This window comes from Mustelus asterias, chromosome 26 (genome assembly GCF_964213995.1).
Source record: "Mustelus asterias chromosome 26, sMusAst1.hap1.1, whole genome shotgun sequence".
NCBI classification, from domain to species: Eukaryota; Metazoa; Chordata; class Chondrichthyes; order Carcharhiniformes; family Triakidae; genus Mustelus; species Mustelus asterias.
In genome coordinates this window covers 853759-880495 of record NC_135826.1, presented here as the reverse complement: position 1 = coordinate 880495, position 26737 = coordinate 853759, and the positions used below count along the sequence as shown (strand labels likewise).

At 44.9% G+C, this 26737-nt stretch overlaps 1 protein-coding gene across 3 annotated transcripts in view; it reads right to left on the bottom strand.

Moving 5' to 3' along the window:
- Positions 1–26737, bottom strand: part of LOC144479407 (very low-density lipoprotein receptor-like) — a 76348-nt gene that overhangs the window by 25477 nt on the left and 24134 nt on the right. For 2 of the 3 annotated variants that reach the window (XR_013495520.1, XM_078198043.1), the window contains exons 4-10: positions 25034–25159; positions 18853–19024; positions 15990–16208; positions 12256–12374; positions 8688–8827; positions 7496–7637; positions 558–692 (exon numbers count right to left, since the gene is read on the bottom strand). Coding sequence is in view for 2 of the 3 variants with exons in the window: in XM_078198043.1 (XP_078054169.1) it covers positions 558–692; positions 7496–7637; positions 8688–8827; positions 12256–12374; positions 15990–16208; positions 18853–19024; positions 25034–25159 (1053 nt within the window). In the remaining variant the exon portion in view is untranslated. The remainder of the gene's footprint in view (positions 1–557; positions 693–7495; positions 7638–8687; positions 8828–12255; positions 12375–15989; positions 16209–18852; positions 19025–25033; positions 25160–26737) is intronic. The other variant, XM_078198044.1, reaches the window with a different exon arrangement.

Genomic DNA, 26737 nt, shown 5'->3' with positions numbered 1-26737 from the left:
AGGCTCTGCAATCTCATCCCTTGCCTCCCAAAGAAACCTAGGATATATCCCATCTGGCCCAGGGAACTTATCAACCCTCAGGTTTTTCAAAATTGCTAATACACCTTCCCTCAGAACATCTACCTCCTCCAGCCTATCAGCCTGTATCCCATTCTCATCCTCAAAAACATGGTCCCTCTCCTTGGTGAACACTGAAGAAAAGTATTCATTCATCGCCTCTCCTATCTCTTCTGACTCCATGCACAAGTTCCCACTACTATCCTTGACCAGACCTAATCTCACTCTGGTCATTTAGCTGAGTTTCTGGATTAATAATCTAGCGATAATACCACTAGGCTATCGCCTCCCCAGGTGAGGCCAGAATCAGGCTCAGCTGGGATGTCCCAGGGAGAAATAGCTCACTGTCTGGGAAACGGCTGCTGAAGAAAGTAGCAGAAGTCTATCTGTACCCTGTGGACTCCTGAGACTCAGAAAAACCTTTACAATGACTTGTTCTTCCAAACTGTTCTATTCCTGCTTAGCTTGGGCTCTGATTTAAGTCACACGGTTCATCTTACCTTGCTCACATGTATGTCCAGTCACATCAGGTATCATACCATCTGGGCACAGACAGGCATAGTGCTGGTCAGAGGAAGGAGCAGGCACACACAGGTACTCACAGGCAGCATCTTGTCCAACACACCAGTTCTCCACTGTTTCATAATCAATTAAACACAAAGTGTGACATTAGGAGTGATTTCTATGTTTAGCAGCTATACAGAAAGAGCAGCAGTATTGACACAAGGTTATAGTAGAAACTTAAACTCTCTTTAGGGAGTCAGTGGTAGGGAAACTATTGGAGAAAATTCTGAAGGAGAGCATCTATCTCCACTTGGAAAGGCAAGGCTTGATCAGGGATAGTCAGCATGGCTTCATCAGAGGGAGGTCATGCCTAACAAATTTGGTTGAGTTTTTTTTGAGGAGGTGACCAGGTGTGTAGATGAGGGTGGTGTAGTTTATATGGATTTCAGCAAAGCCTTTGACAAGGTCCCACATAGAATTCCTACAGTGCAGCAGGAGGCCATTCAGCCCATCGAGTCTGCACTGGCCACAATCCCACCCAGGTCCTATCCCTGTAACCCCACATATTTAACCTGCTAATCCCCCTGATCCTAGGGTCAATTTAGCATGGCCAATCAACCTAATCAGCACATCTTTGGAGTGTGGGAGGAAACTGGAGCACCCGGAGGAAATTCACCCGGACAAGGGGAGAATGTGCAAACTCCACACAGACAGTGATTTGAGGCTGTAATTAAACCCAGGTCCCATGTCCCCCATGGGAGGATTGTAAAGAAGGTAAATGCACATGGGATACAGGGTAAAGTGGATTCAAAATTGGCTCAGTTGTAGGAGACAGAGGGTGATGACAGAAGGCTGCTTTAGTGACTGGAAGCCAGTGTCGTATCACAAAGATCTGTGCTGAGTCCCCTATGATTCGTCATTTATATAAATGACATAGATGACTATATAGGGGGTAGGATTAGTAAGTTTGCAGATGACAAAGTTTGGCCGGGTGGTTAACAGTGATGCGGAGTGTCTTGGGCTGCAGGAAGATATAGATGGAATGGTCAAATGGGCAGATAGGTGGCAGATGGAATTTAACCCTGAAAAGTATGAGGTGATACATGTGGGAAGGAGTAATTTGACAAGAAAGTACTCAATGAATGGTAGGGACGGAAGGACATGTTCGTAGGGTGGTGAAAAAGGGATAGGGGACACTTGCCATTATCAATCGAGGCATAGATTGCAAAAGCAGAGAGGTCATGTAGAACTTTGGTGAGGCCACAGCTAGAATACTGTGTGCAGTTCTGGTCGCCACATTATAGAAAGGATGTGATTGCACTGAAGAGAGTGCAGAGGAGATTCACCAGGATGCTGCCTGGGATGGAACATTTAAGTTATGAAGAGAGTGTTGTTTTCCTTGGGGCAGAGAAGACTGAGGGGGCAACCTGATCGAGGTGTACAAAATTGAGAGATACATGGACAGAGTGGACAAGGAGCAGTTGTTCCCCTTAGTTGAAGGGTCAGTCACAAGTGGACCCAAGTTGAAGGTGAGGGGCAGGAAGCTTAGGGGGATGCAAGGGAAAACCTTTTTATCCAGAGGGTGGTGAGGGTCTGGAATGCGCTGCCTGGGAGGGCGGTGGAGCTGGGTTGTCTCACATCCTTTAAAAAGTATCTGGATGAGCACTTGGCACATCATAACATTCAAGGCTATGGGCCAAGTGATGGTAAACGGGATTAGGTAGGTAGGATATATGTATTTTCTGTGTCAGTGCAGACCCGATGGACCGAAGGGCCTCACCTGCACTGTGAGATTCCTTCTAATCTGCCAAGTCCTTTGTTTCCGACTGCCAACATTCTTTTCCTTTACACAGGAAAGGTTTTGCAGAGGATTACGTTTGACAGGACAGGTGGTGCCAGGTATTAAATACTTAATCCAATAAAATACAATCTAACAATATTTCTGCCCCATGTAAATAGCATGGAACCCAGTTCTATTGAGTATTTTCTACAGAAGTAGAACAGAACCACAGTCAGGGTTCAGTGCAGGAAGAGGTGTTGTTCTGATATATAAAAAACAAGGAGCAGTCTGGGAGAGAGAGTAGGAGACAGCAAGCCCCAGGAGCGGAGATCAGAGTTATAGCAAAATTAATAGTTTGAACAAGACTGGGTCTTAAAAACAGGAAGCTTTCTTTAGACCATGGATGAGCATCAAGACCTGTCACTTGCAATTCTGTGGGAACTCCAAACTACTTCTTTCTTTTCGATTTTCGGGACAGCAGGCAGAGGAACCGTCTCCAGCTGGAGTCACTGTGGAGCATCGTGGGAGAATGAGAACTTCCTTTACTGGACGTTGAAGAAGGCAACCACTCCAAAGGCTGAGAGAGTTCAGGATGGTAGATGATTGGCCATAAAGAAAAAGGCAGAAAAAGCAGCAGAGTTCATGGTGTGTGCCATTCTCAAACCAGTACTCAGCATTGGAGACTGCTGGGAGTGAGTGCAGTCCAGACCACGGCATCATTGGCAACAGACTGCACAGGAGAGGAAAAGCAATGCAAAGAAGTGCAGTTGTTAATGGAGACTTTATAGTTAGGCCAACAGGCAGACTTTTCTGCAACAATCATCGAGAGTCCTGTATCTTGTCTCCCTGGTGCATAGGACATCACACAGAGGATGCAGAATATTCTGCAGGGGGGGAAGGGAGTGAGCTAGAAGCTGCGATATACACCAGCCATTGTCCCTCAACTAGAGGGTGACATCTATTCAGGATTGTGAGTTTGTGCCATGGGTCTTCTCGTGACTGAACAGGCCAATTCTCCACCATAGATCTTTGGACACATGAGGCAGGACACCCTAGTTGTAGACAAAAATCTACGAAAAGAAATGAAACTGAACGGACCAGCCATTATCGACCTAGGCACCGATAAGGACAACGGCAAAATCAGCCTGGTCAATCCTGCAAAGTCCTTCTTGATAATATCGAGGGGCTTTGTGCCATAATTGGGAGAGTTGTCTCACAGACTAATCAAGCAACAGCCTGACAATCATACCCACGGAATCATACCTTACAGATAATGTCCCAGACACCAACATCACCATTCCTGGGTATGTCCCGTCCTACTGGCAAGTCAGACCCAGCAGAGGTGGCGACACAGTGATATACAGTCAGGAGGGAGTTACCTTGGGAGTCCTAAACATTGACTCTGGACCCCATAAAGTCTCATGGCATCAGGTCAAACATGGGAAAGGAAACCTCCTGCTAATTACCATCTACCGTCCTCCTTTGGCTGATGAATCAGTACTCCATGTTGAACAACGCATGAAGGAAACACTGAAGATAGCAAGGGTGCAGAATGTACTCTGGGTGGGAGATTTCAATATCAAGGAGTGGCTCAGTAGCAGCACCACAGACCAAGCTGGCCGGGTCCTAAAGGACATAGCTGCTAGCCTGGGACTGTGGCAGGCGGAGGAATCAACAAGAGGGAAAACATACATGACCTCATCCTCACCAACCATCCTGCCGCAGATGCATCTCCCCATGACAGTATCAGTAGGAGTGACGGTTACATTTGCAGAGACAAACTCCCACCTTCACATTGAGGATACCCTCCATTCTGTTGTGTGGCACTACCACCGTGCTAAATGGGACAGACTTCAAACAGATTTAGTAACTCAAAACTGGGCATCACAATCTGTAATCTCATGGCCCGGCATATCCCCCACTCTCCCATTACCACCAAGCCAGGGGATCAAGCCTGGTTCAATGAAGAGTGCAAGAGGTCATGCCAGGAGCAGCACCAGGCATACCTAAAAATGAGATGCCAACCTGGTGACGCTACAACGTAGGACTACTTGCATACCAAATATCATAAACAGCAAGTGGTAGACAGAGCTAAGCGATCCCACAACCAACAGATCAGATCTAAGTTTTGCAGTCCTGCTATATCCAGTCGTGAATGGTGATGGACAATTAAACAACTCACTGGAGGAGGAGACTCCACAAATATCCCCATCCTTAATGATGGAGGAGCCCAGCACATCAGTGCACAAGATAAGGCTGAAATATTCGCAGAAATCTTCAGCCAGAAGTGCCGAGTGAATGATCCATCTCGGCCTCCTCCAGTGGTCCCCAGCATCTCAGATGCCAGTCTTCAGCCAATTCGATTCACTCCACGTGATATCAAGAAACAGTTAGAGGCACTGGATACTGCAAAGGCAATGGGCCCTGATAACATTCCGGCAACAGTACTGAAGACTTGTGCTCCAGAACTTGCCGCTCCCCTAGCCAAGCCGTTCCAGTACAGATACAACACTGGCATCTACTCAACAATGTGGAAAATTGCCCATGTATGTCCTATATACAAAAAGCAGGACAAATCCAACCTAGCCAATTACCGCCCAGTCTACACTCGATCACCAGTGAAATGATTGAAGGGGTCATCAACAGCGCTATCAACTTACTCAGCAACAACCTGTTCACTGACGCCCAGTTTGAGTTTTGCCAGGGTCACTCAGCTCCTGATCTCATTACCGCCTTGGTTCAAACATGGACAAAAGAGCTGAACTCCAGAGGTGAATTGCTGATGATACAAAGATAAGTAGGAGAGTAAGTTGTGAGGAGGATGCAAAGAGTCTGTAAAGGGATTATAGATAGTTTTAGTGAGTGGGCAAAATTTGGCAAATGGAGTACAAAGTGATGACAAAATGTGAGATTAACCTTTTGGCTGACAGAATAGAAAGGCAGGATATTATTTAAATGGAGAGAGACTACAGAAAGCTGCAGTACAGATGGGTCTGGGCGTCGTTGAACAATATCACAAAAACATTAGCAAGCAGATACAGCAAGTAATTGGGAAAAAATGGAGCGCTGGCCTTTATAGCAAGGGGATAGTGTATAACGTAGTGAAGTCTTGCTACAACTGTACAGTGCATAGGTGACAGTGCACTGAGAGTACTGTGTACAGTTTTGGTCTCCTTACTTAAGGAGGGATATTCTCCCATTGGAAGCCGTTTAGGGAAGATTCACTAGGCTGATTCCTTCTGAGGACAGGTTGAGCAGGTTGGGCCTACACTCATTGGAGCTTAGAAGAATGATTTCATTGAAACAAAGTTCTGAGGGGCTTGACAGGGTGGATGCTGGGAAGATGTTTCCCTTGTGAGTTAATCTAGAACCAGGGGGCATTAAAAATAAGGGATCTCCCATTTAAGATGGAGATGAGGAATTTGTTTCCTCTTAGATGATTATTAGTCTTTGGAATTCACCTCCCAGAGAGCAGTGGAGGCCAAGTCACTGAAAATATTCAAGGCTGAGTTGGATAGATCTTTGATTGACAGGGGAGTTGAGGGCTATGGGGGACAAACAGGAAAGTGGAGTTAAGGCCACAGTTAGATCAGCCAAAATCTTATTGAATGACAGAGCAGGCTCGATAGGCAAAATGATCTACAGCTGCTTCCAATTCTTCAGATAGGGGGCTAGAGTGGCCCTTTTTGCTTCATCCACAATCCTTGCAATACCAAAGTAACAGAACTCAGTTTACAAATTAAACACACATTCATGTACGGATACTGTGGCATTGAGGAGGCAAGCCACTTCTTGAAAACGATTATTTTAAATGTTCTTAATACACACAGGCACTGACAGAGCTAACAGTAAAGAGTTAAAGGATTCCTAAAACAAGAGAATAGCTTACACATAATTGAACGCAGTAAGAGAATTAAACAAGTAACTATGATTCTAAAACATACACAATGATATTTTAAGTATTATAACTTTGGTCAAAGCAAGTTACCAAAAGGCATAATGGGAAAGGGGAATAGTTCAGAGCCAAAGGCTGGGATCCCTTTAGTTAGCAGAATTCATATCAGAATGTTTCTGGTGAGGGAACACACATTGCAACACTAATGAATAGGTTCAGTCACTGCCCAGACACAGAATAGATACACCCCTGGACGTAGGAACACATGTCTATCCAGCCTGGCAGTGAGCCAGTGGGAACATCCACTTTGACCTTTAAGGTAGCATCTAGTGTAACCTGGCAATAGGAAAGTAGCTTTAGCCAAGAAGGGAGTTATTACCGTGATTTAATGGACAAATGAGATACCAGTATGCCAGAAGGTACAATGCAGTTAAGAATCATAGAAACCCTACAGCACAGAAAGAGGCCATTCAGCCCATCGAGTCTGCACCGGCCACAATCCCACCCAGGCCCTACCCCCATATCCCTACATATTTACCCACTAATCCCTCTAACCTACGCATCTCAGGACACTAAGGGCAAATTTAGCATGGCCAATCAACCTAACCCGCACATCTTTGGACTGTGGGAGGAAACCGGAGCACCCGGAGGAAACCCACGCAGACACGAGGAGAATGTCCAAACTCCACACAGTGACCCGAGCCGGGAATCGAACCCAGGTCCCTGGAGCTGTGTCCCAGTTGGCTGAGGTACTGACAGAGATTTGTACTGATGTGTGTATATGAAATGAAATTAATTTTAAACTAATGAAGGGCAGGGAATCTGATAAAGAAAATACATAACTTCTGTTTTTTACTGCTAACTTCAGAACTTGACCGGGTATTTGGTATCTGTAACCATCGAGATGACTTCTCCCATTGATCACTGGTCTTTAATAAATTTTTACCTTTTATACTGTGACATTGGTTTCCTGAGTCTAATTGCCACCTTGTCGAAAACACCATTAACAGCTCTTAAAGACACAGACAACTCTGATAGTTGAAATAACAGCTTGTATGCCAGGACACAGATACCACATTGTCAGCGTTTACCAGATTTAACAGTTTAAAACAACTAGTGCCGTCAATAACACAGCATCTCTTTTGAAAGGTTAGCTTCATTCACGCTTTCAAGAAATGCTACAAATTATGAGACGGGGGCCTTGTATCACATCAGCAAGAAAATGCAACAAGCTGCTTTGTTAAAGAGATGCTCCATACCTACTGGCTGCATCAGCTTGTGAAACACGACTAAGCCTCGTGGCTCGGTGAGATTTGGTGCCAGAACTTTCACATTGGCTCCTGTAAATTTGTTGGCGCTGTACACAGCCTTGCCTTCCACATCAGACCAGTAGGCACGGTCCTGCGAGAAAATATTTAATCGTGTCAGATATTCACACAGAATTCAAGCTAAACCAGGAAGAGCAGTAAATGTGAATTTTTAGAGGCTCATTTAGGTTAACATAGAAAATAGGTGCAGGAGTAGGCCATTCAGCCCTTCGAGCCTGCCCCACCATTCAATATAATGGCCGATCATGCACCTTTAGTATCCCACTCCCGCTTTCTCTCCATACTCCTTGATCCCTTTAGCCGCAAGGGCCACGTCCAGCTCCCTCTTGAACATAACTAACGAACTGGCCCCAACAACTTTGTGTGGTTGGGAATTCCACAGGTTCACAACTCTCTGAGTGAAGGAGTTCTTCCTTATCTCAGTGCTGAATGGCTTGGATAAACTGAAATTGCATGTAGAAGGCCAGCTCCATGTCTGAGAGCAATGGTTTCAAATGCACACCCTCAACAGAAAATGTGAACCCCTACATAATTTACAGAAAGCTCCATCCAAAACAGGTCACAATGATTATAACTGGGCACGTTTTTAGAAACTGAAATGTTTGTACAATGTTACGATGAGACAATCCATGAAGTCTGCATTAATTTTCTTTCTCGGTTACACCCTACCTTTCAAGTAACTCTCTCATTCCCTTTTATAACTTGTCTCGAGATGTTATAAATTGGAGAGAATTTACATGAGGTAATTTTGTGGAGCTCAAATGGTACCAAAATGCAGCCAGGATCTGATCAGATAGCAGGACTGGTTCAAAGGGCTGAATGGTCCACTTCTGCTCCGATGTCCTTTCCATTAGTTTGCATCCACAAAAACAGTTAATTTGGCCAATTGATGCTCAAAGTACTAACAGTGTAACCGTGATCACCATCCTCCTGCAGAAGGCAAAAATCAGGAAAAAAACTGCAGCAAATCTCCTCCTCGAGACGGTCATACAAGCTCCAAGAGACAGTTACCTTTGTAACCATGGATGTATAGCTGAAATAATTCTCCATTAAACGATTCACAGAACATGTTCAATGTTGATTATTAGGTACAGAATCTGGGATTCTGAAAACTGATAATTACCTCAAACACTGCCAGCCCAAATGGATTGGCCAAGTACTTCTGAGAGTGAAAGACACTACGTTGATATTGTCCATTCAGATCAGTGTAAAAAAGTTCATGGAGGACAGAGTCCACCCAGTAAAGGCGTTTCTTAATATGGTCTGAAAATAAAGTATAGAATCTCTTAGCTTTATCAATACCGAGCAGTACAAAACATTTCCATTTCTTTTCCCTTCTTTGCTCTTTAAGGTGCGACAGCCAGGTATCAATTCCATGTTAGCCCAGGCATCGAATTTCACAGACTATTTGCACTTATTCTGCTCTCACTTTCCGATTCATGGCTCCCATGCTTTCTGGATTTTGTTTTAACATTCACGTTTCAAACATTTCAGTGTTAGGAAATAAAGTTTTAAATTTCCTGTTGGATGCAGGTATTTGAGGGCGGCATGGTGGTTAGCACTGCGGCCTCACAGTACCAGGGACCCAGGTTCAATTCCGGCTTTCGGTGACTGTGTGGAGTTTGCACATTCTACCTGTGTCTGCATGGGTTTCCTCTGGGTGCTCCGGTTTCCTCCCACAGTCCAAAGATGTGCAGGGTATATGCATCGGTCATGCCAAATGTGTGGGGTTACAGGGTTAGGGCGAGGAAGGGGGCCTGAGCAAGATACTCTGCCAGTGTCTGTGCTAACTTGATGGTCGAATGGCCTCTTTCTGCACAGTAGGGATTCTATTCTAAGATTTAAGCAGAACTACCGGAAAGCTCCACATTTGGGAGTTTAGCCAATATCATGTATTGATTTCCCATTTACAAGAAATCTCTTATGTAAAAAGAATTTACAACCACCATTCCCAAATTTCAAGCTCCCTATACACAATAGTTGCCTCCACCATGGTAGGAAACAATAAAGGAATAAGTGGGACCAGATCAAATATTGAGGCAAGGGAATGGCTGTACGCTGTGGAAGATCAAAGGCTAATCAGCTGGGGGGTTGAAAGTACAGTTCAAAGTGACAGGGCAAGAGGTCATTTCAGGGGCTGACACAGAAGGAAATGGGTTCATGGCTGGCGTGGCTTACAAGGAAGTGATCATCTTGCCTGCGATAGAGACCACAGGATGAGACAGACTACACAGTGGCAGCTCTGAGAAGTTGACCAGGAATATGGGTTGGAGGTGGTGTGGGTTTTTTGGGGTGGGGGTGGCAGTGGAATGAAATCAGGAGAGAGGCAAGGCAGATCAAGGTAGAGACAAGAAGTGGGTCAGTGTAGGGGCCAAAGGGGGAGAATGCTTTGGTTAGAATATCAGGGAAGATGATGGAATGCAATAAAGGTCAACAAAGTGAGTTGCTTAAAGCTGGAGGACAGACTAAAGTATGTTTTGGTGGTAAAGGGTCACATCACCGTTAAAAGCAGTTGTCTAAGTAACTATTTACAACCAGCTGGAGATCACTAAATGATAAGTCCAAGGTGAAAATAGGATCACAGAAATGGGAGTGGGCCAATCAGCCCCTCTAAAGCTCTGACCAAGTCAGTTCAAATGCAAAATGATTAGTTCTGAAATTCACAAGATCTGATTAAACTATCCAGTTTTTATTAATTGTAAAATTGGTGTCTATTCCATTCCTTAGATATGAATAATCTTGTTCACTGTGAGTACGATGCAAAATAATAAGGCCATCAACAGGTCAGCTTTCATAGTGCATGTAGTTCAGGGGAATTATAAAGACACCAATGCATCAACTATATCAAAAGCTGCAAGAGTCTGTGGAAACCTCAGCCAGAGAGAGTTTCCAATTCTAATAAAAGGCTCATTTATTAAAGGAATATCTGGTTATCAGGATTACCTAGGCAGCAATGGGAAAAGTTTCATGAGTTTGTAATTTATTGCATCTGTTAATCTATTAACTGTTTTGTACCTTCCTGTATTTAATAGTTTACCTCACTACTGAAGATGCGAGCACCACTGGCTTTGATTTTTTAATTTTCTTTCTAATAATTTCGCAAACTCTATCACAGAACCATAGTATCCCTACAGCGCAGAAAGAGGCCATTCGGCCCATCAAGTCTGCACTGACTCTCCAAAAGAGCATCCCACTCAGGCCCTCTCCCTACAATCCTGAGCGTTTACCATGGCCAATCCAACTAACCTACACATCTTGGGACACCGAGGGGGAATTCAGCATGGGAATCCGCCTAACCTACACACCTTTGGAGCACCCGGAGGAAACCCACGCAGGCACGGGGAGAACGTGCAGACTCCACACAGACACCCAAGGCTGGAATTGAACCTGGGTCCCAGGTACAGGTAAGGCAGCAGTGCTGACCACTGTGCTACCATGCTGCTCTAATTTGTGTCCTATCCATTCTCCTGAAATAACTCCCTGAACTTTACACATTACAGTAAAGAGAACAACACCCACTTATCCCTCAAGATGGTGCAAAGAGCTTATACCAAGACCATCAGCTTCCTTCCTGAATTTTACCCAGTTGCAAAGTAAATTCCAGACCCAAACCAGTTACAGAAGTTATCTATGTGAAAGTACACTCTCTGTAACTGGACAGAATACGGGTTAAGTGAACTGGGATTATATTTTGTAAAGTGAAGAACACCAGGAACTGAGCGAATGATAAAACCAGGAATAACAGTCTTTAACAGAGTGACAGGTTTTGATTTTATGAATTTTCCGACAGACACCACTCCACGAAGACCACACTGTAAACTCTTCAGAAACAGCACAACAAACATCGACTGTGTTGCAATTGAGTCCCAGAGTCAGAAGGCTTAAATTTATTTTATTAATGTCACAAGTGGGCTTACATCAACACTGCAATGAAGTTACTTTGAAAATCCCCCAGTCGCCACACTCTGGTGCCTGTTCGGGTACACCGAGGGAGAATTTAGCATGGTCAATGCACTCAACCAGCATGTCTATCAGACTGGGGGAGGAAACCGGAGCACCCGGAGGAAACCCACGCAGACACGAGGAGAACGTGCAGACTCCAGACAGTCACCCAAGCTGGGAATCGAACCTGGGTCCCTGGCGCTGTGAGGCAGCAGTGCTAGCCACTGTGCCACTGTTCACCGTTTAAGTCCCTTTCTAAAGACTTGAGCATGTATCTTGGCTGTTACTCCAGTGAGGGAATGTGACAGAGATACTGCCTTTTGGATGAGACATTAGTTATAGGGGCTCCACCTGCTTTCTCAGGAGGATGTAAACGATCCCATGGCATTATTTTAAAGATGTGGAGATGCTGGCGTTGGACTGGGGTAAACACAGTAAGAAGTTTAACAACACCAGGTAACCTGGTGTTGTTAAACTTCTTACTACATTATTTTAAAGAGCAGGGTTCCCTCCCTATTACCCTGGCCAATATCAATGCCTCAACCAACATCATTAAGACAGATTATTTGATCACCTAGCTGTTTGTTGAACCTTGGTGTGCACAAATTTGCTGCCACACCAATTTTACAACAGCTACTACATTTCAAACTGTGTTCAATGGTGGTAAACTGTGGTCATTAAGGTGCTCTACAAATGTAAGTTCTTGCTCACTTTGTAAAAGTACAGAGCAGGTTAGCACATAGCCTTACCCAGTGCGATCCCAGTAGGTTTTTCAATGCCAATGTTGACCAGTATTCTTCTGCCAGCTCCATTCAGCCCAGCCTTTTCAATTTTTGAAGGCTCTGCTATATCAGTCCAGTACAAGAACCTGTGAGAGAGAGAGAGAGAGAACCTCAATGTAGTGAAACGTAACCCACAGGAACAGTCTGACCACACTTCAGTGAGTTCAATTTAAAACATGCAACGGCCAAGATTCATTCAGCTATCTGCAGTCACGTAAGCTGTGGCTGTAGATCCAGTCCACAGGATACCACCAGGACTTTGCAAATCTCCCAAAATCTGTCTGATTTCATTTCACTAAGCTGGTGGTGTTTTTTGAAGAAGTGACCAAAATGGTTGACGAAGGAAGGGCCGTGGATGTTGTCTATATGGACTTTAGTAAAGCGTTTGACAAAGTCCCTCATGGTAGGCTAGTGAAAAAGGTTGGATCCCATGGGATAAAGGGGGAGGTGGCTAGATGGGTGGAGAACTAGCTTGGTCATAGAAGACAGAGGGTGGTAGTGGAAGGGTCTTTTTCCGGCTGGAGGCCTGTGACTAGTGGTGTACCGCAGGGCTCTGTATTGGGACCTCTGCTGTTTGTGATTTATATAAATGATCTGGAAGAAGGAGTAACTGGGGTGATCAGTAAGTTTGCGGACGACACAAAACTGGCAGGACTTGCAGATAGTGAGGAACATTGTCAGAGGCTACAGAAGGATATAGATAGGCTGGAAATTTGGGCAAGGAAATGGCAGATGGAGTTCAATCCTGATAAATGCGAAGTGATGCATTTTGGTGGGAATAATGTAAGGAGGAGCTACACGATAAATGGAAGAACCATAAAGGGTGTAGAGACGCAGAGGGACCTGGGTGTGCAAGTCCACAGATCTTTGAAGGTGACGTCACAGGTGGAGAAGGTGGTGAAGAAGGCATATGGCATGCTTGCCTTTATAGGACGGGGCATAGAGTATAAAAGTTGGGGTCTGATGTTGCAGATGTATAGAACGTTGGTTCGGCCGCATTTGGAATACTGCGTCCAGTTCTGGTCGCCACACTACCAGAAGGACGTGGAGGCTTTGGAGAGAGTACAGAGGAGGTTTACCAGGATGTTGCCTGGTATGGAGGGGCTTGGTTATGAGGAGAGATTGGGGAAACTGGGGTTGTTCTCCTTGGAAAGACGGAGGATGAGGGGAGACTTAATAGAGGTGTATAAAATTATGAAAGGCATAGATAGGGTGAACGGTGGGAAGCTTTTCCCCGGGTCGGTGGTGACGTTCACGAGGGGTCATAGGTTCAAGGTGAAGGGGGGGAGGTTTAACACAGATATCGGAAGGACATATTTCACACAGAGGGTCGTGGGGGCCTGGAATGTGTTGCCGGGCAAGGTGGTGGAGGCGGACGCACTGGGAACGTTTAAGACTTATCTAGACAGCTATATGAACGGAGTGGGAATGGAGGGATACAAAAGAGTGGTCTAGTTTGGACCAGGGAGCGGCGCGGGCTAATTGTTCCTCGTTTCTCGTGGAAGTGGAAATGACTAGGGTTGGGAAGCATTTTCCGATCAGGGCCATTGTGATCTCCTGGACTCGTTTCGATCGCCTCAGGGGGTCGGAGAGGAATTTCCCAGATTTTTTTTTTCCCCATATTGGCCCTGGGGTTTTTCACTCTGGGTTTTCGCCTCTCCCTGGAGATCACATGGTCTGGAATGGGGGGGTGGGGGTGAGTTAATAGGTTGTAATGAACAAAGCATCGTAGCTGTGAGGGACAGCTCGGTGGATAGGATATTGGTATGTAGATAGGCTGGAAAATTGGGCGGGGATCCTGGATTCAGGATTCAATCCTGGACCGGGGAGTGGCGCGGGCTTGGAGGGCCGAAGGGCCTGTTCCTGTGCTGTATTGTTCTTTAAGCAGCAATCATTTTAAAATCAAAATTATTGAAAAAAGTAGAAGTACTTTCACTCTCCTAAATTAAACTACTGGGGAGACAATCTGGAAATATCAAAGATTAAAACACTCTTCTGAATTGATATTAGAGCGACAAAGGAGAATTTTGAATGCATGTCAGACTCCTGACCTTGGCATGTCACTGGATCAAAACTCTGCAGCAAAACTTTGAGTTTAACAAAAAGAGTTATATTGGAGTAGGTCACTGCCCCCTTTGAGCCTTTTCTGCCATTCTACTAGATCATAGCTGATTTGCATAGCAACTCCATCCATCTATCGTCCCTCTGTATCCCTTAATACCTCAACAAAAAAATCTATTAAATTTCAGTTTGAAATGTTTTCACATGCCTCTCCAGCACTTTGAGAGAGTGTTTCAGATTCCCACAAACCTTTGTGTGAAGAAGCTTCTATCAGCACCCTAAATGAACAAGTTCTAATTTCAGTATTGTTCTGGAATTCCTCACCAGAGGAAATGTTTCTCCATCAACAAGGCAAGCGGCGGCACAGTGGTTAGCACTGCTGCCTCATAGCGCCAGGGACCTGTGTTCGATTCCTGGCTTGGGTCACTTTGTGTGTGGAGTCTGCACGTTCTCCTTGTATATGTGTGAGTTCCCTGCAGGTGCTCCGGTTTCCCCTCAGTCCAAAGATGTGCAGGTTAGGTGGATTGGCCATGCTAAATTGCCCCTTAGTCAGGGGGACTAGCAGGGTAAATACTTGGGGTTAAGGGGACAGGGGTTGGGTGAGATTGCGGTCAATGGGCTGAATGGCCTCCTTCTGCACTGTAGGGATTTATGATTCTATGAAGGTGAGACCTACACATACAGGGAAAAACATCCATTTGTGCAAATAAAAAAGCATCAGTCAATAAAAAGTTGAGCAAAGATATAAAACTAAAGGCTGGGTAAAGTGACACCACCATCCTGACCAGACAATAGATGATTAATTCTTCCATCATTCCCACAACCTGTCCAACTCAGTGGCTGACATGGTGGTGTCAATATTCATCTTAAAAACAAGGAAGAGTTTACACAAATGAATAATCGAAATAAAAGGACCAGCAAAGGGATGGAAAGGAGTAAGAACTGTGAAAAGATAAAGTTTGCAAGGGATAAAGGAAAACAGTTTTTAAATCTGCATGTTAAGAGAAAGAGGATGGCTAATAGCAAGGTGAGTTTATGGGCAGATACAGGTAAAATTGAACAAGAAATATCATATTTATAAAAATTATTACACTTGAGAACGGGAAGAGGCCATTCAACCCCTTGAATTCATTCTGCTATTGAAACAGATTGTGCACATGTGCCAACATTTTGGATATTCCACCGTTTTATAAACATTATTTGTAAGCATCAAATTCCTAGCATTAGTAGGAATTTTAAATGACTGAGTTATGCCTGCAAGCTCATGTTTAGTAACTAATAGTTCCACTACTCACCTGCCACTGAAATAAACCAGTGTCTCTTCCCATAAAATTTATTTAATCCTTCAATCCAAACAAATCATTCAATTTAGATTTAGAATCTGTAAAAAAATAAGAGTCCCCAAAGATTACAGCCAAGCTTCAGCAGAGTCAATTGAGCTGTTGCCTGAGTTGAACTATCTCGCTGAAATCAGAGTTTCTTTGTGAGCTCTTTCACAATTTTTAGTAATCACAGTCAGCTGGTGGGGCTTTGAATTAAACATTTATTCGGAGTAACTAACTTCCTACACGGAGAGAACTTTCAGCAACCAAGTCGAAACTGGACGGGAAGAGGTGCTGATGAGAAGGCGTTAGACATACCCTGATTCAGGATCGACCACTATCTCTGCAGGTTCCAGGAGATTCTCACTGAACAGTGTCTTCCTTTTCAGTCCATCCAGAGTCGCAAGAGATAAGGTCTTGGCTCCAGAGTCAGTCCAATAGATGTGGCTGTAGATCCAGTCCACAGCGATACCACCAGGACTCTGCAAATCTCCCAAAATCTGTCTGATCTCATTTCTATTTTGATCTATTGACTTCCTGCAGGTGAAATGATAGTCACTCTCTCAGTTAGCGTGAATTACCTATTACAAAAATGAACACAGACAAAGCTACAATATATTTTCTACATCCTTCGCTCATTCCCAGAATAGTGTTTCCTTTTTCTTTTAAACCCAGTTTTTTCAGTTTGAGGGGACAGGCATAAGAAGAGAAGGTCATTCAGCCCCTTCATCTTTTTAAAAAAATTTATCCTTTCATGGGGAGTGGGCATCACTGGCAAGGCCTGCATTGCCCTAAAACAGATTGGCCTTAGAGGACAGATAAAAGTCAACCACATTGCTGTGAATCTGGAGTCACATGTAGGCCAGACTTCCTCCTCCGAAGAACATTAGTGATATTATCATGATGACCATTACCGAGACTAACTTTCAATTCTAAATTTATTTATTTTTTATTAGTGTCACAAGTGGGCTTACATTAACACTGCAATGAAGTTACTGTGAAATTCCCCAGTCGCCACACTCCAGTGTATGTTCAGGTATACGGAGGGAGAATTTAGCATGGGCAATGCACCCAACCAGCATGTCTTTCAGACTGTGGGAGGCAACCGGAACACCCGGAGGAAACCCACGCAGACGTGAGGAGAAGGTGCAAACTCCACACAGACAGTGACCCGAGCTGGAAATCGAACCCAGGTCCCTGGCACTGAGGCAGCAGTGCTAACCACTGTGCCACCGTGCCGCCACAGATTTATTAATTGAATTAAATTCCACCAGCTGCTGTGGTGGGATTTGAATCCATGTCCCCAGAGCATTAGCCTGGGCCTCTGGATTACTAGTCCAGTGACATTACCACTGTGCCACCATCACCCCTGATCAATTAGAACATGGCTGATCTATATCTTAATTCAAATTATCCACCTTGGTTCCGTGACTCTCAATATCCTTGGGGAACTTGGACTTTATTTTTTCAATTTTTGGCTGCTGCAGACACACTGACAGCAATCATAGAAATCATAGAAACCCTACAGTGCAGAAGGAGGCCATTCGGCCCATCGAGTCTGCACCGACCACAATCCCACCCAGGCCCTACCCCCACATATTTTACCAGTTAATCCCTCTAACCTACACATCCCAGGACTCTAAGGAGCAATTTTTAACCTGGCCAATCAACCTAACCCGCACATCTTTGGACTGTGGGAGGAAACCGGAGCACCCGGAGGAAACCCACGCAGACACGAGGAGAATGTGCAAACTCCACACAGACAGTGACCCGAGCCGGGAATCGAACCCAGGACCCTGGAGCTGTGAAGCAGCAGTGCTAACCACTGCGCTACCGTGCCGCCCCCACTGTGCTACCATGCCGCCCACTTACAGTGGAGTGATGGGCACCAAGGGAAGCAAATTCAGTGCCATTGCCACTAAAGGGTTGCATAAATATGGACCAGCAGCCAATTGCTACAGTCCCACTGGTCAAGGAATGGGTACATTCTCAGGAAGCACAGAGAAGAAAGGGAAAAGGCAATGTCAGATCAAAAAATACCAATGAAAGCTGCACTGAGTGAAAGCTGAATGTCTATGGCACATTGGGGTGTAATATAGAAAAAGCTGGGAAGGGGAAATGGATTGTTGGAAAGAAAAGTTTTCAGGATGATTTTGAAACCAGGGAGAAGATGCCAATATCCATTTAAACTTTGACAGCAATCATGTCTGGACTAACTACCTTGTAAGAAGTTTAACAACACCAGGTTAAAGTCCAACAGGTTTATTTGGTAGCAAAACACACAGCTACCAAATAAACTGTTGGACTTTAACCTGGTGTGGTTAAACTTCTTACTGTGTTTACCCCAGTCCAACGCCGGCATCTCCACATCCTAACTACCTTGATCAGGAATTATTCTAATAACATTTGCAGTAAGAAACTATAACATCCAGTTTTAAGACAGTCTCCTAATCGCGTAATGATCGAAATGATTTTTTGATCAACAGTATAACAATCTATACATTATATTCATGTTAGAATTGTAAGTGTACCTACCAGCTGAAATCCTGGGAGTGCTGGGTAAATGTAGTGTGGGACAGCAAGGAGTTATTACAGGCATTTCTGATGGCAGACAGAGGGCTTTTAAATTGGATTGTAAAACAGTCTTGAATACGCAACAAAAATTGGGAACAACAGGGACAGCAAACAGCTGTTTGAACTACCCAAAATAGTCAGCACACTGAACTCAGCTTCAGGCCATTTGTAATTGATACCGACAGTAATAGCAAACAGTGTCAATTTCCAGATATACAGGAAATGGCTGTCCAGGATAAGTGGCAACTGGATCAGTGTGTGACTCAGATACTGCAACAACTCAGGTGCTGCATAAGCATCTCTCTTTATGCTGTCCTCAATGCAGGGTAGGCAAGGTGCAACAATCTGCAAATAACAGTCATTCTGTCAGTCATTGAATGTGTAAAATATTTTCCTCCCACCTTTAGCTTTCCGCTTGGAAATGAGATCTGGGGGAGGGGAAATTCCCAAAACAGCTGCTAGTACAGTTCATTATGACCCTGTCACTATTCCTCCATCAGTTCAGCAATCCTTAGTTTTTTTAAACGTTCTTCAAGTGTTCCATTTGCCATCCCTCCATTCGCTGGCTGGTGTTTGTGATTAATGCCAGAGAAACCAGCCAGCTTACCTGAAGATTCCCCGACGTCCATCATCAGACCAATAGATTGTTGATGAGGAGATATCCACACTTAATGATCTTGCATTGACCAAACTGTCAGCAATCTCCAAGTATTCTGTTTTATTCATGTTTATCCTCTTGATGTCACCGTGATTCATGACGATCATGAATGGCTCCTCTCCTAGTGGACGGGAAAGGGGAGAAATTGGGGGTCAATATCCTGCATTATCGTTAGTTCTCCTACAGTGCATTTCATGCTGAACAGATTTTTGCCTGGCACCACCAGGTCCCCTCTCAGTCCCTCCTCACAAAGCTATCGCTGAATCTCTATATGTTCAGCAAGGGAGCTATTAACCTGCATCACTCACCACACAAACCTGCAGCCCAAATGCTGGCAAGTGACATCCCAAAATCAGCCACATTCCAACTTCCCAAGTGGTTTACTCAGTAATTATACAGCCGTCAGTCTTTATTGTATAATCTGAGGTGACAGTTGTGATAACCCCCACGAGATCCATGGGGAAATCACTGATTGATCGTCCTGTGGGGTTCACCGAGTATATGAGATCCCCTGGTAACAGGCAATGGCCTGCCCAGCTGGAACTCATTGCCTAAGCCTTTTATGAGGCAGGCCCAGGACTGGGCCTGCTGAACTGCAGTACCAGACAGGGATTAGTGTACATACACCATGGTAGTGGTTTTACTTTGCATTCTGTAATAAACTATGTTCATTTCCAGTCGGGCTATCTGAGTCAATACATTGGCGACGAGGAACAAGAAGTTTCAACAGCCTTGCCTTTCAACAAAGCCGGTTAGACAGTGACAGGGAGATATTGAATATGCCGCTGTTTGGGAAACTGGTAACTTACAATGTGGGTGTGGAGGATTGGCCCCAGTACACCGAAAGAATGAGACATTTCTTCAGGGCAAACGGGATAAGAGGGGATGACCAGGAAAAATTCAGCCTCCTGACCGCTTACAGAGCCCCGACTTTCAGCATCATAAAAAGTTTAACCTACCCACAGCTCTTGACAACTTGCTATTGGACCACTACACCCTAAACCATCAGTTATATTGCAATGCTACAGGTTTAACATGGCAAGTAGACTCCCTGGGGAACCAGTCAGTGAATTCTTGATGAGATTGTGGAAATTGGCAGAACACTGAGCACTGGCCAGCACTTCTGGAAATGTTAAGGGATGGTTTAGTCTGTGGAATTAATAATATTGTGACCCAAAAGAAGCTACTGGCTAAATCAACTCTGGACCTCAAGAAAGCCATAGAACCGACCCTTTCCCAGGAAAACGTCGAAAAGGGGCCAAGGAGCTTAAGGGTTCTGTAGACGGTACCATCCTCAGCCTTGGGCAATCCCCATACGGCAGAACCAAGACCCCAGCAGATAACACCCACATCTCCCATTTGCTGCCATGAATACGGAGGTAGACACAGAATGGCTGTATCTATTATTGGGGAGCAAACCTTTAGGCGACTCTGATTGGGCATCTTGCCTTTATGCCTACAGGACACCAAGGCAAGGTTGGCCATGTACACTGGGGAGCCCTTATGTAATATCGAAACCGCCATAACCCCAGTTACGCACAGGCAACAGACAGTCCGACTCCCCCCTCCCCCAAGAGAAACTTGGCACTATACACCCTGTACAATTTGCTGAATGGGCCACGCCAGTAGTCCCAGTTTTAAAACCTGCCAATTCGGCCCGTCTCTGTGGGGATTATAAATTGATAGTCGACAGAGCCTCCCACTTAGACAGATACCCTATACCACACATAGATGACTTGTGTACGAAGCTGGCTGGAGGTCACTTTTACAAATTGGGCATGAGCCATACCTATCTCCAACTGGAGCTTGAGGTGTCATCCAGGAAGTACGTCACCATAAATACTCACAAAGAACATTATGAGTACACTCGCTTGCTCTTTGGAGTATCTTCATCTTGTGCCATTTTCCAAAGGGCGATGGAGGCCCAGAGTGGCAGTCTATCTGGATGACATTTTAATCTCAGAAGCTACTGCAAAGGGACATTTGGAGAGTTTGGAGGACTGACGGCGTTTTTCTGATGGTGACATTTGATTGAAAAGGGAAAACGTGTGTTCCAGGCCAACGAGGTAGCGTACCTCGGGTACAGAGTTGACAAGGATGGACTACATCCTGTCAAAGAGATGGTGAAGGCCATAAAAGGAGCTCCGACTCCAAGGGACACAATGGATTTGAAGTCTTTCCTCGGTCTCATGAATCACCAAGGAAAATTCACACCAAACTTGGCAACCCTGCATACACTGTTAAAAATAATCAGAAATGGTCATGGAAAATGCCACAAGAGAAAGTCTTTGCAAACATCAAACAACAATTGCTGTCAACAAATATACTAGCCCCTTATGACCCTGAGACTACTCATTGTAACCTGCGATGCCTCCCCCATGGGATAGGAGCAGTATTGTTGTACCATTGGAATGATGGGACAGAATATCTAATCACATATGCATCATGAACCGTAGTGGATGCAAAGAGGGCGTATGCCTGGATCAAAAAAGGTTTGGCCATGGTATTCGCGGTGACAAAGTTCCACTGGTATGCCCATGGTCAGCATTTCACCATAGCAACCGATCACAAACCTCTGCTAGGCCTCATCAAGGAAGACGAGGCAATTCCTCCCATCGCGTCAGCCCGGATCCGACGCTGGGCACTGCTATTACATGCCCATGAATATACCTCAGAACACCGTCCAGGGAGACATAGCCAGTGCGGACGTTTTGAGCCACTTGCCGCTACCCACCAGCTTACCTTCTCCTCCGAAAATGGATGGAGTTGTTAAGAGTCTGAACTTCATGAACACTCTCCCAATACCTACAAGGCTTGGACCCTAGGTTGGTGAAACTTTGTCATGTCATCCTAAGTGGTGGAGCTCAAGAGTGTCCTACGGAGGATTTGAAACCAATGGGTGGGATTTTCTGGCACCACTCGCCTCAAAGCTGGAAAATCCCGCTAGAGGTCAATGGACTTTTGCATGGTCCGTGTTCTGCCCGCTACGATTCCCGTGGCAGGCAGAACAGTAAAATCCTGACACTTAATATCAGGAGTTGAGTATAGAAGGTGGCACCACCTTGTGGGGAGCCCGGGTGATCGTCCAGGCCAATGACCAAATACTTCACAAATTGCACAATGGCCACCCAGGAGTTTCTAAGGTGCAAATACTCACACGGAGTTATGTCTGGTATCCTGGCACAGACAGAGATATCAAAAACCTGGTGAAGTGGTGCAAAACTTGCCAGGAAGACCAGCAGTCTCCTTGCACCTCGGGGAATAGCCAGGGAGATCTTGAGTCCGAGTAGATGCAGACTTTCAAGGCCATTCAGTCCAAAGATGTGCGGGTTAGGTTGATTGGCCAGGTTAAAACTTGCCCCTTAGAGTCCTGAGATGCGTAGGTTAGAGGGATTAGTGGGTAAATATGTGGGGGTAGGGCCTGGGTGGAATTGTGGTCAGTGCAGACTCGATGGGCCGAATGGCCTCCTTCTGCACTGTAGGGTTTCTATGATTTATGGGTTCCATGTTTTTAATCCTTATTGACACCCACTCAGAATGGATCGGCGTGCACCGGAAGGCCTCTACGACCTCTTACCGTAGAGAAACTTTGCCAGTCTTTTAGTACGTATGGTATACCCAAGGTTCTCGTAACAGAATGGGACCTGGTTTACTAGCAGGAAGTTTCAGACCTTCGTGAATACGAACAGAGTAAGGTACAGTCACATGGCACCCTACCACCCGTCCTCAAACGGCCTGGCTGAGTCCAGACATTCAAAAGTGGCACCAAGAAACACACCCCAGGTTCTCTAGAAACAAAGCTTGCACACGTTTCCTTTTTACCTATCAGACCATGCTGCATGTGCATGTGATGATGGTAATAGCTATTGGCAGAGCTATTGATGCCTTTGGATTAGGCTTAGCCTGATGTTCCCAAATTTGGATGGCAAAGTTGTGTTAAAAGAAGAAGCTCAGAAAAAGGACTACAATGGTCAGAGTGTGGATAGAGATTTCAAGCCAAGAGATATGGTCCACATGAAGAACTTCGGTGACGGATCTCCATGGATTCCAGGAGTTATTCTTGAAAAAAAAACACAGGACTGGTATTGTACAAGGTGCAAACTAGGGAGAAGACCTTCAAGTGGGATTCTGCCCACTAAAACCTCAAGAGCCAGTCCTCAGGGCGCTGATTCTAGCTCAGACATGGAGAGAGGCCCAGAAACCCAGTCTGAGGTTGCAGCCTCAGACTTTCCAGCTCTGCACGAAAGAGCCATTCACTTATATGCCCCCTGGAACCCTTGGACTTGGAGGGGGAGGGGTGTGATAACCCTCACGAGATCCGTGGGGAATCACTAATTGATCTCCCTGTGGGGCGATCTCCTTCTGGAGTTCATGGAGTACGAATTTCCCTGGTAACAGGCAGTGGTTTGCCCAGCTGGAACTCATTAATTAATAAGGCCTTTAATAAGGTAGGCCCAGGACTGGGCCTGCTGAACTACTTGTCCCAGACACGGACTAGTATGTGTACACAAAACCACTATGTTCCTTTCCAGTCGGGTTTCCTGAGTTATTACAGATATGTACTATAATTGAGTTAAGGAAAAGACTAATCACAGCTCACAATAAAAAACAGCCTGTTTGGTGACATATCAAATTTCCTTCCTTTTGGAAATATCCTCGATCACCTTAGAGAGAGAAAAAAGGCTGACCCCTCCCTCCCTAAAAATGTACAATATCAGATTCAGCATAGACAGGTGGAGTGAAAAAGACCAGCCAGTCCATTGCACCTGCATTATACAGCCATGATACCTAACCATCCTGACTTACAACACTCTCCACCACTAGTCTGGAGGGATGTCAGAAGTTACAGAGGGTCATAGATAGGATGCAAGACTGGGCGGAGAAGTGGCAGATGGACTTCAACCCAGATAAATACGTAGTGGTCCATTTTGGTAGGTCAAATGGGATGAAGGAGTACAATATAAAGGGAAAGACTCTTAGTACTGTAGAGGATCAGAAGGACCTTGGGGTCCGGGTCCATAGGACTCTGAAATCGGCCCCGCAGGTGGAGGAGGTGGTTAAGAAGGCATATGGTGTGCTGGCCTTTATCAATCGAGGGATTGACTCTAGGAGTCCGGGGATAATGATGCAGCTATATAAGACCCTCGTCAGACCCCACTTGGAGTACTGTGCTCAGTTCTGGTCGCCTCATTACTGGAAGGATGTGGAAAAGATTGAAAGGGTGCAGAGGAGATTGACAAGGATGTTGCCTGGATTGAGTGGCATGCCTTATGAGGATAGGCTGAGGGAGCTCGGTCTTTTCTCCTTGGAGAGACGTAGGATGAGAGGAGACCTAATAGAGGTATACAAGATGTTGAGAGGCATAGATCGGGTGGACTCTCAGAGGCTTTTTCCCAGGGTGGAAATGTCTGCTACGAGAGGACACAGGTTTAAGGTGCTGGGGGGTAGGTACAGGGGAAATGTTAGGGGGAAGTTTTTCACACAGAGGGTGGTGGGCGAGTGGAATCGGCTGCCATCAGTGGTGGTGGAGGCAAACTCAATAGGGTCTTTTAAGAGACTCCTGGATGAGTACATGGAGCGTAATAGGATGGAGGGTTATAGGTAGGCCTAAAAAAGGTAGGGATATGTTCGGCACAACAGGCCGAAGGGCCTGTTTTGTGCTGTAGTTTTTTCTGTTTTTCTATGTTTCTAGCCATGCAGTCTCGTGGGAGGCAAATGATAGGTCATTTCTAAGTCTAGTTCGTGTTTTCATTCAATCAGAATTTTAAAAAAACAATCCAGCTGGCAGTTGAAACCCTTGCAAAATTATCACATTTTTCAAATAAATTATATCCAACTGCATCATACAGAATATTTCATAAACAAACAGCCTACGATGGCTGACAAAACCCTCAAACAGAAATAAGAGGTCAGTCGGTAAATGGTCAGAGCTGTGGTGAGGACTCCATAATTCTGTCCTCACTCCAGAGGTTGCCTGACCAGCATTTCTTGTTTGTAAAGATCAAAGACTGAGCATCAAACCATCACCTGTTTCTAGTTTCTATAGTCTCTGCAAAGCCTCGCATTAGTCCCTTTTCCAAATGACAAGGGACCAAAGTTTTAAATAGCGCCACGTACAATAACAACCTACCTCTAGCTTGGCAAGTGCCAGTGTGTGGATTCTTCTGATATCCCTGGTGACACACACACTTGTACGATCCATGCAAGTTAATACAAATTTGGTCACACAAATCAGAATTTCGACAATCATTCACATCTGAATAGGAAGACAACAGATTTACTGAATTAAATGCCAATCAATAAATGCAACTGTAAGTTGTCTGTTGGTTTACATATTACACATCTGCTTACATTGTATAAACAACTGTGCTCCTGCAAAAACAGTGAAGAGTCACAGCAGCATTAGCACGTTACACACGCAAGGATCCGGAACAGTGTTGGTTCGCAGCGATGGTCAGTGACAGCACTTGACACTTTATCTGAGGATGGGGAATTGGGATTGCTCCCTTATGTTGCTTTGCATTGTTATTTTGACTCCAAACATGAATACTCTTTTGTAAACACCAACTCATAGCTAACAAATATTACTGGGCTACAAAACCCAAAACTACACTGCTGCCAACGCAGAAGAACCAGCTGAAATTCAAGTGCATTAATAAACGCAGCGAACAAGGACAGATTACAATCACCAAAGCTGTGGATTAATACCCTGTGGTAAGCTTTCTTTGAAAAGACAAGTAGGTGCAGATAATATAGAGGTCATCCAAGTCAACTGGGAAAAGGGATTATAAAGACAAAAGGCAAGTCAATTAGCTCCAAAACAGATGCAGCAAAAAAGAAGAGTGGATATAGCTAAGGGTAGAAATTGAAAAAAGTAAATGTTTGATGCATTGCCATTTCTGGAGATAGAAACAGAGTTGTGTGTATTTCAGCACTTTCTGTTTTATAACAGCAGCTTGTATTTGTATAGCATCTTCAATACAGTGAAACACTAAGGTGCTCCTCAGAATGATCACATAAAATTTGGACTGAGCCATAGAAGTAAATAATAGGGACAAACTCTTGGTCAAAGAGGTACTGTGGGTTTAAGCAGTGTCTTTAAGAAAGACGGTTAGAGGTGGAAAGGTTTAGGGAGGGAATTCCAGACTGAAGACCTTTTAAGCTAATGGCAGGGATGCCAGAGGTGCCAGATTAAAAACTGAAGAGACACAGATATCTCAAGAGGGTTATGGGGCTGGAGGAGATTAGAAGTAAAAAGGGACAAACTTTGGAGGACTTTTAAAAACAAAGAAGAATTTGAAGCGGTGCTGCTTAACTGAGGGTTATATAGCACATAGTTCAGCAGACAGAGGTTGTGAGTGACTGATTTTGTGCGAGTTAGGGTGAGTTTGGCCTGCAGTTTACAGATATATGGGGGGAGTGAGTCAGAAGTGGTTGGAATAGTCCGATTTAGAGGCAATAACGACACAGCGCAGGATTTCAGTAGTGGAAAAGCTGAGGCAGCGGGGGATGTTAGGAAGGTAGAAATCCTTAGGGATGGTGCGGATATAGTTAGAAGCTCATGGAATCATAGAATCCCTACAGTGCAGAAGGAGGCCATTCAGCCCATCAAGTCTGCACTGATCACAATCCCACCCAGCCCCTATTCCCATAACTCTACCTATTAACCATACTAACCTCCTGACACTAAGGGACAATTTAGCATGGCAAATCAACCAAAGCCGCACATTTTTGGAGTGTGGGAGGAAACCGGAGCACCCGGTGGAAACCTATGCAGACACAGGGAGAATGTGCAAACTCATCTCAGAGTTAAATATGATGCCAAGGATGCAAA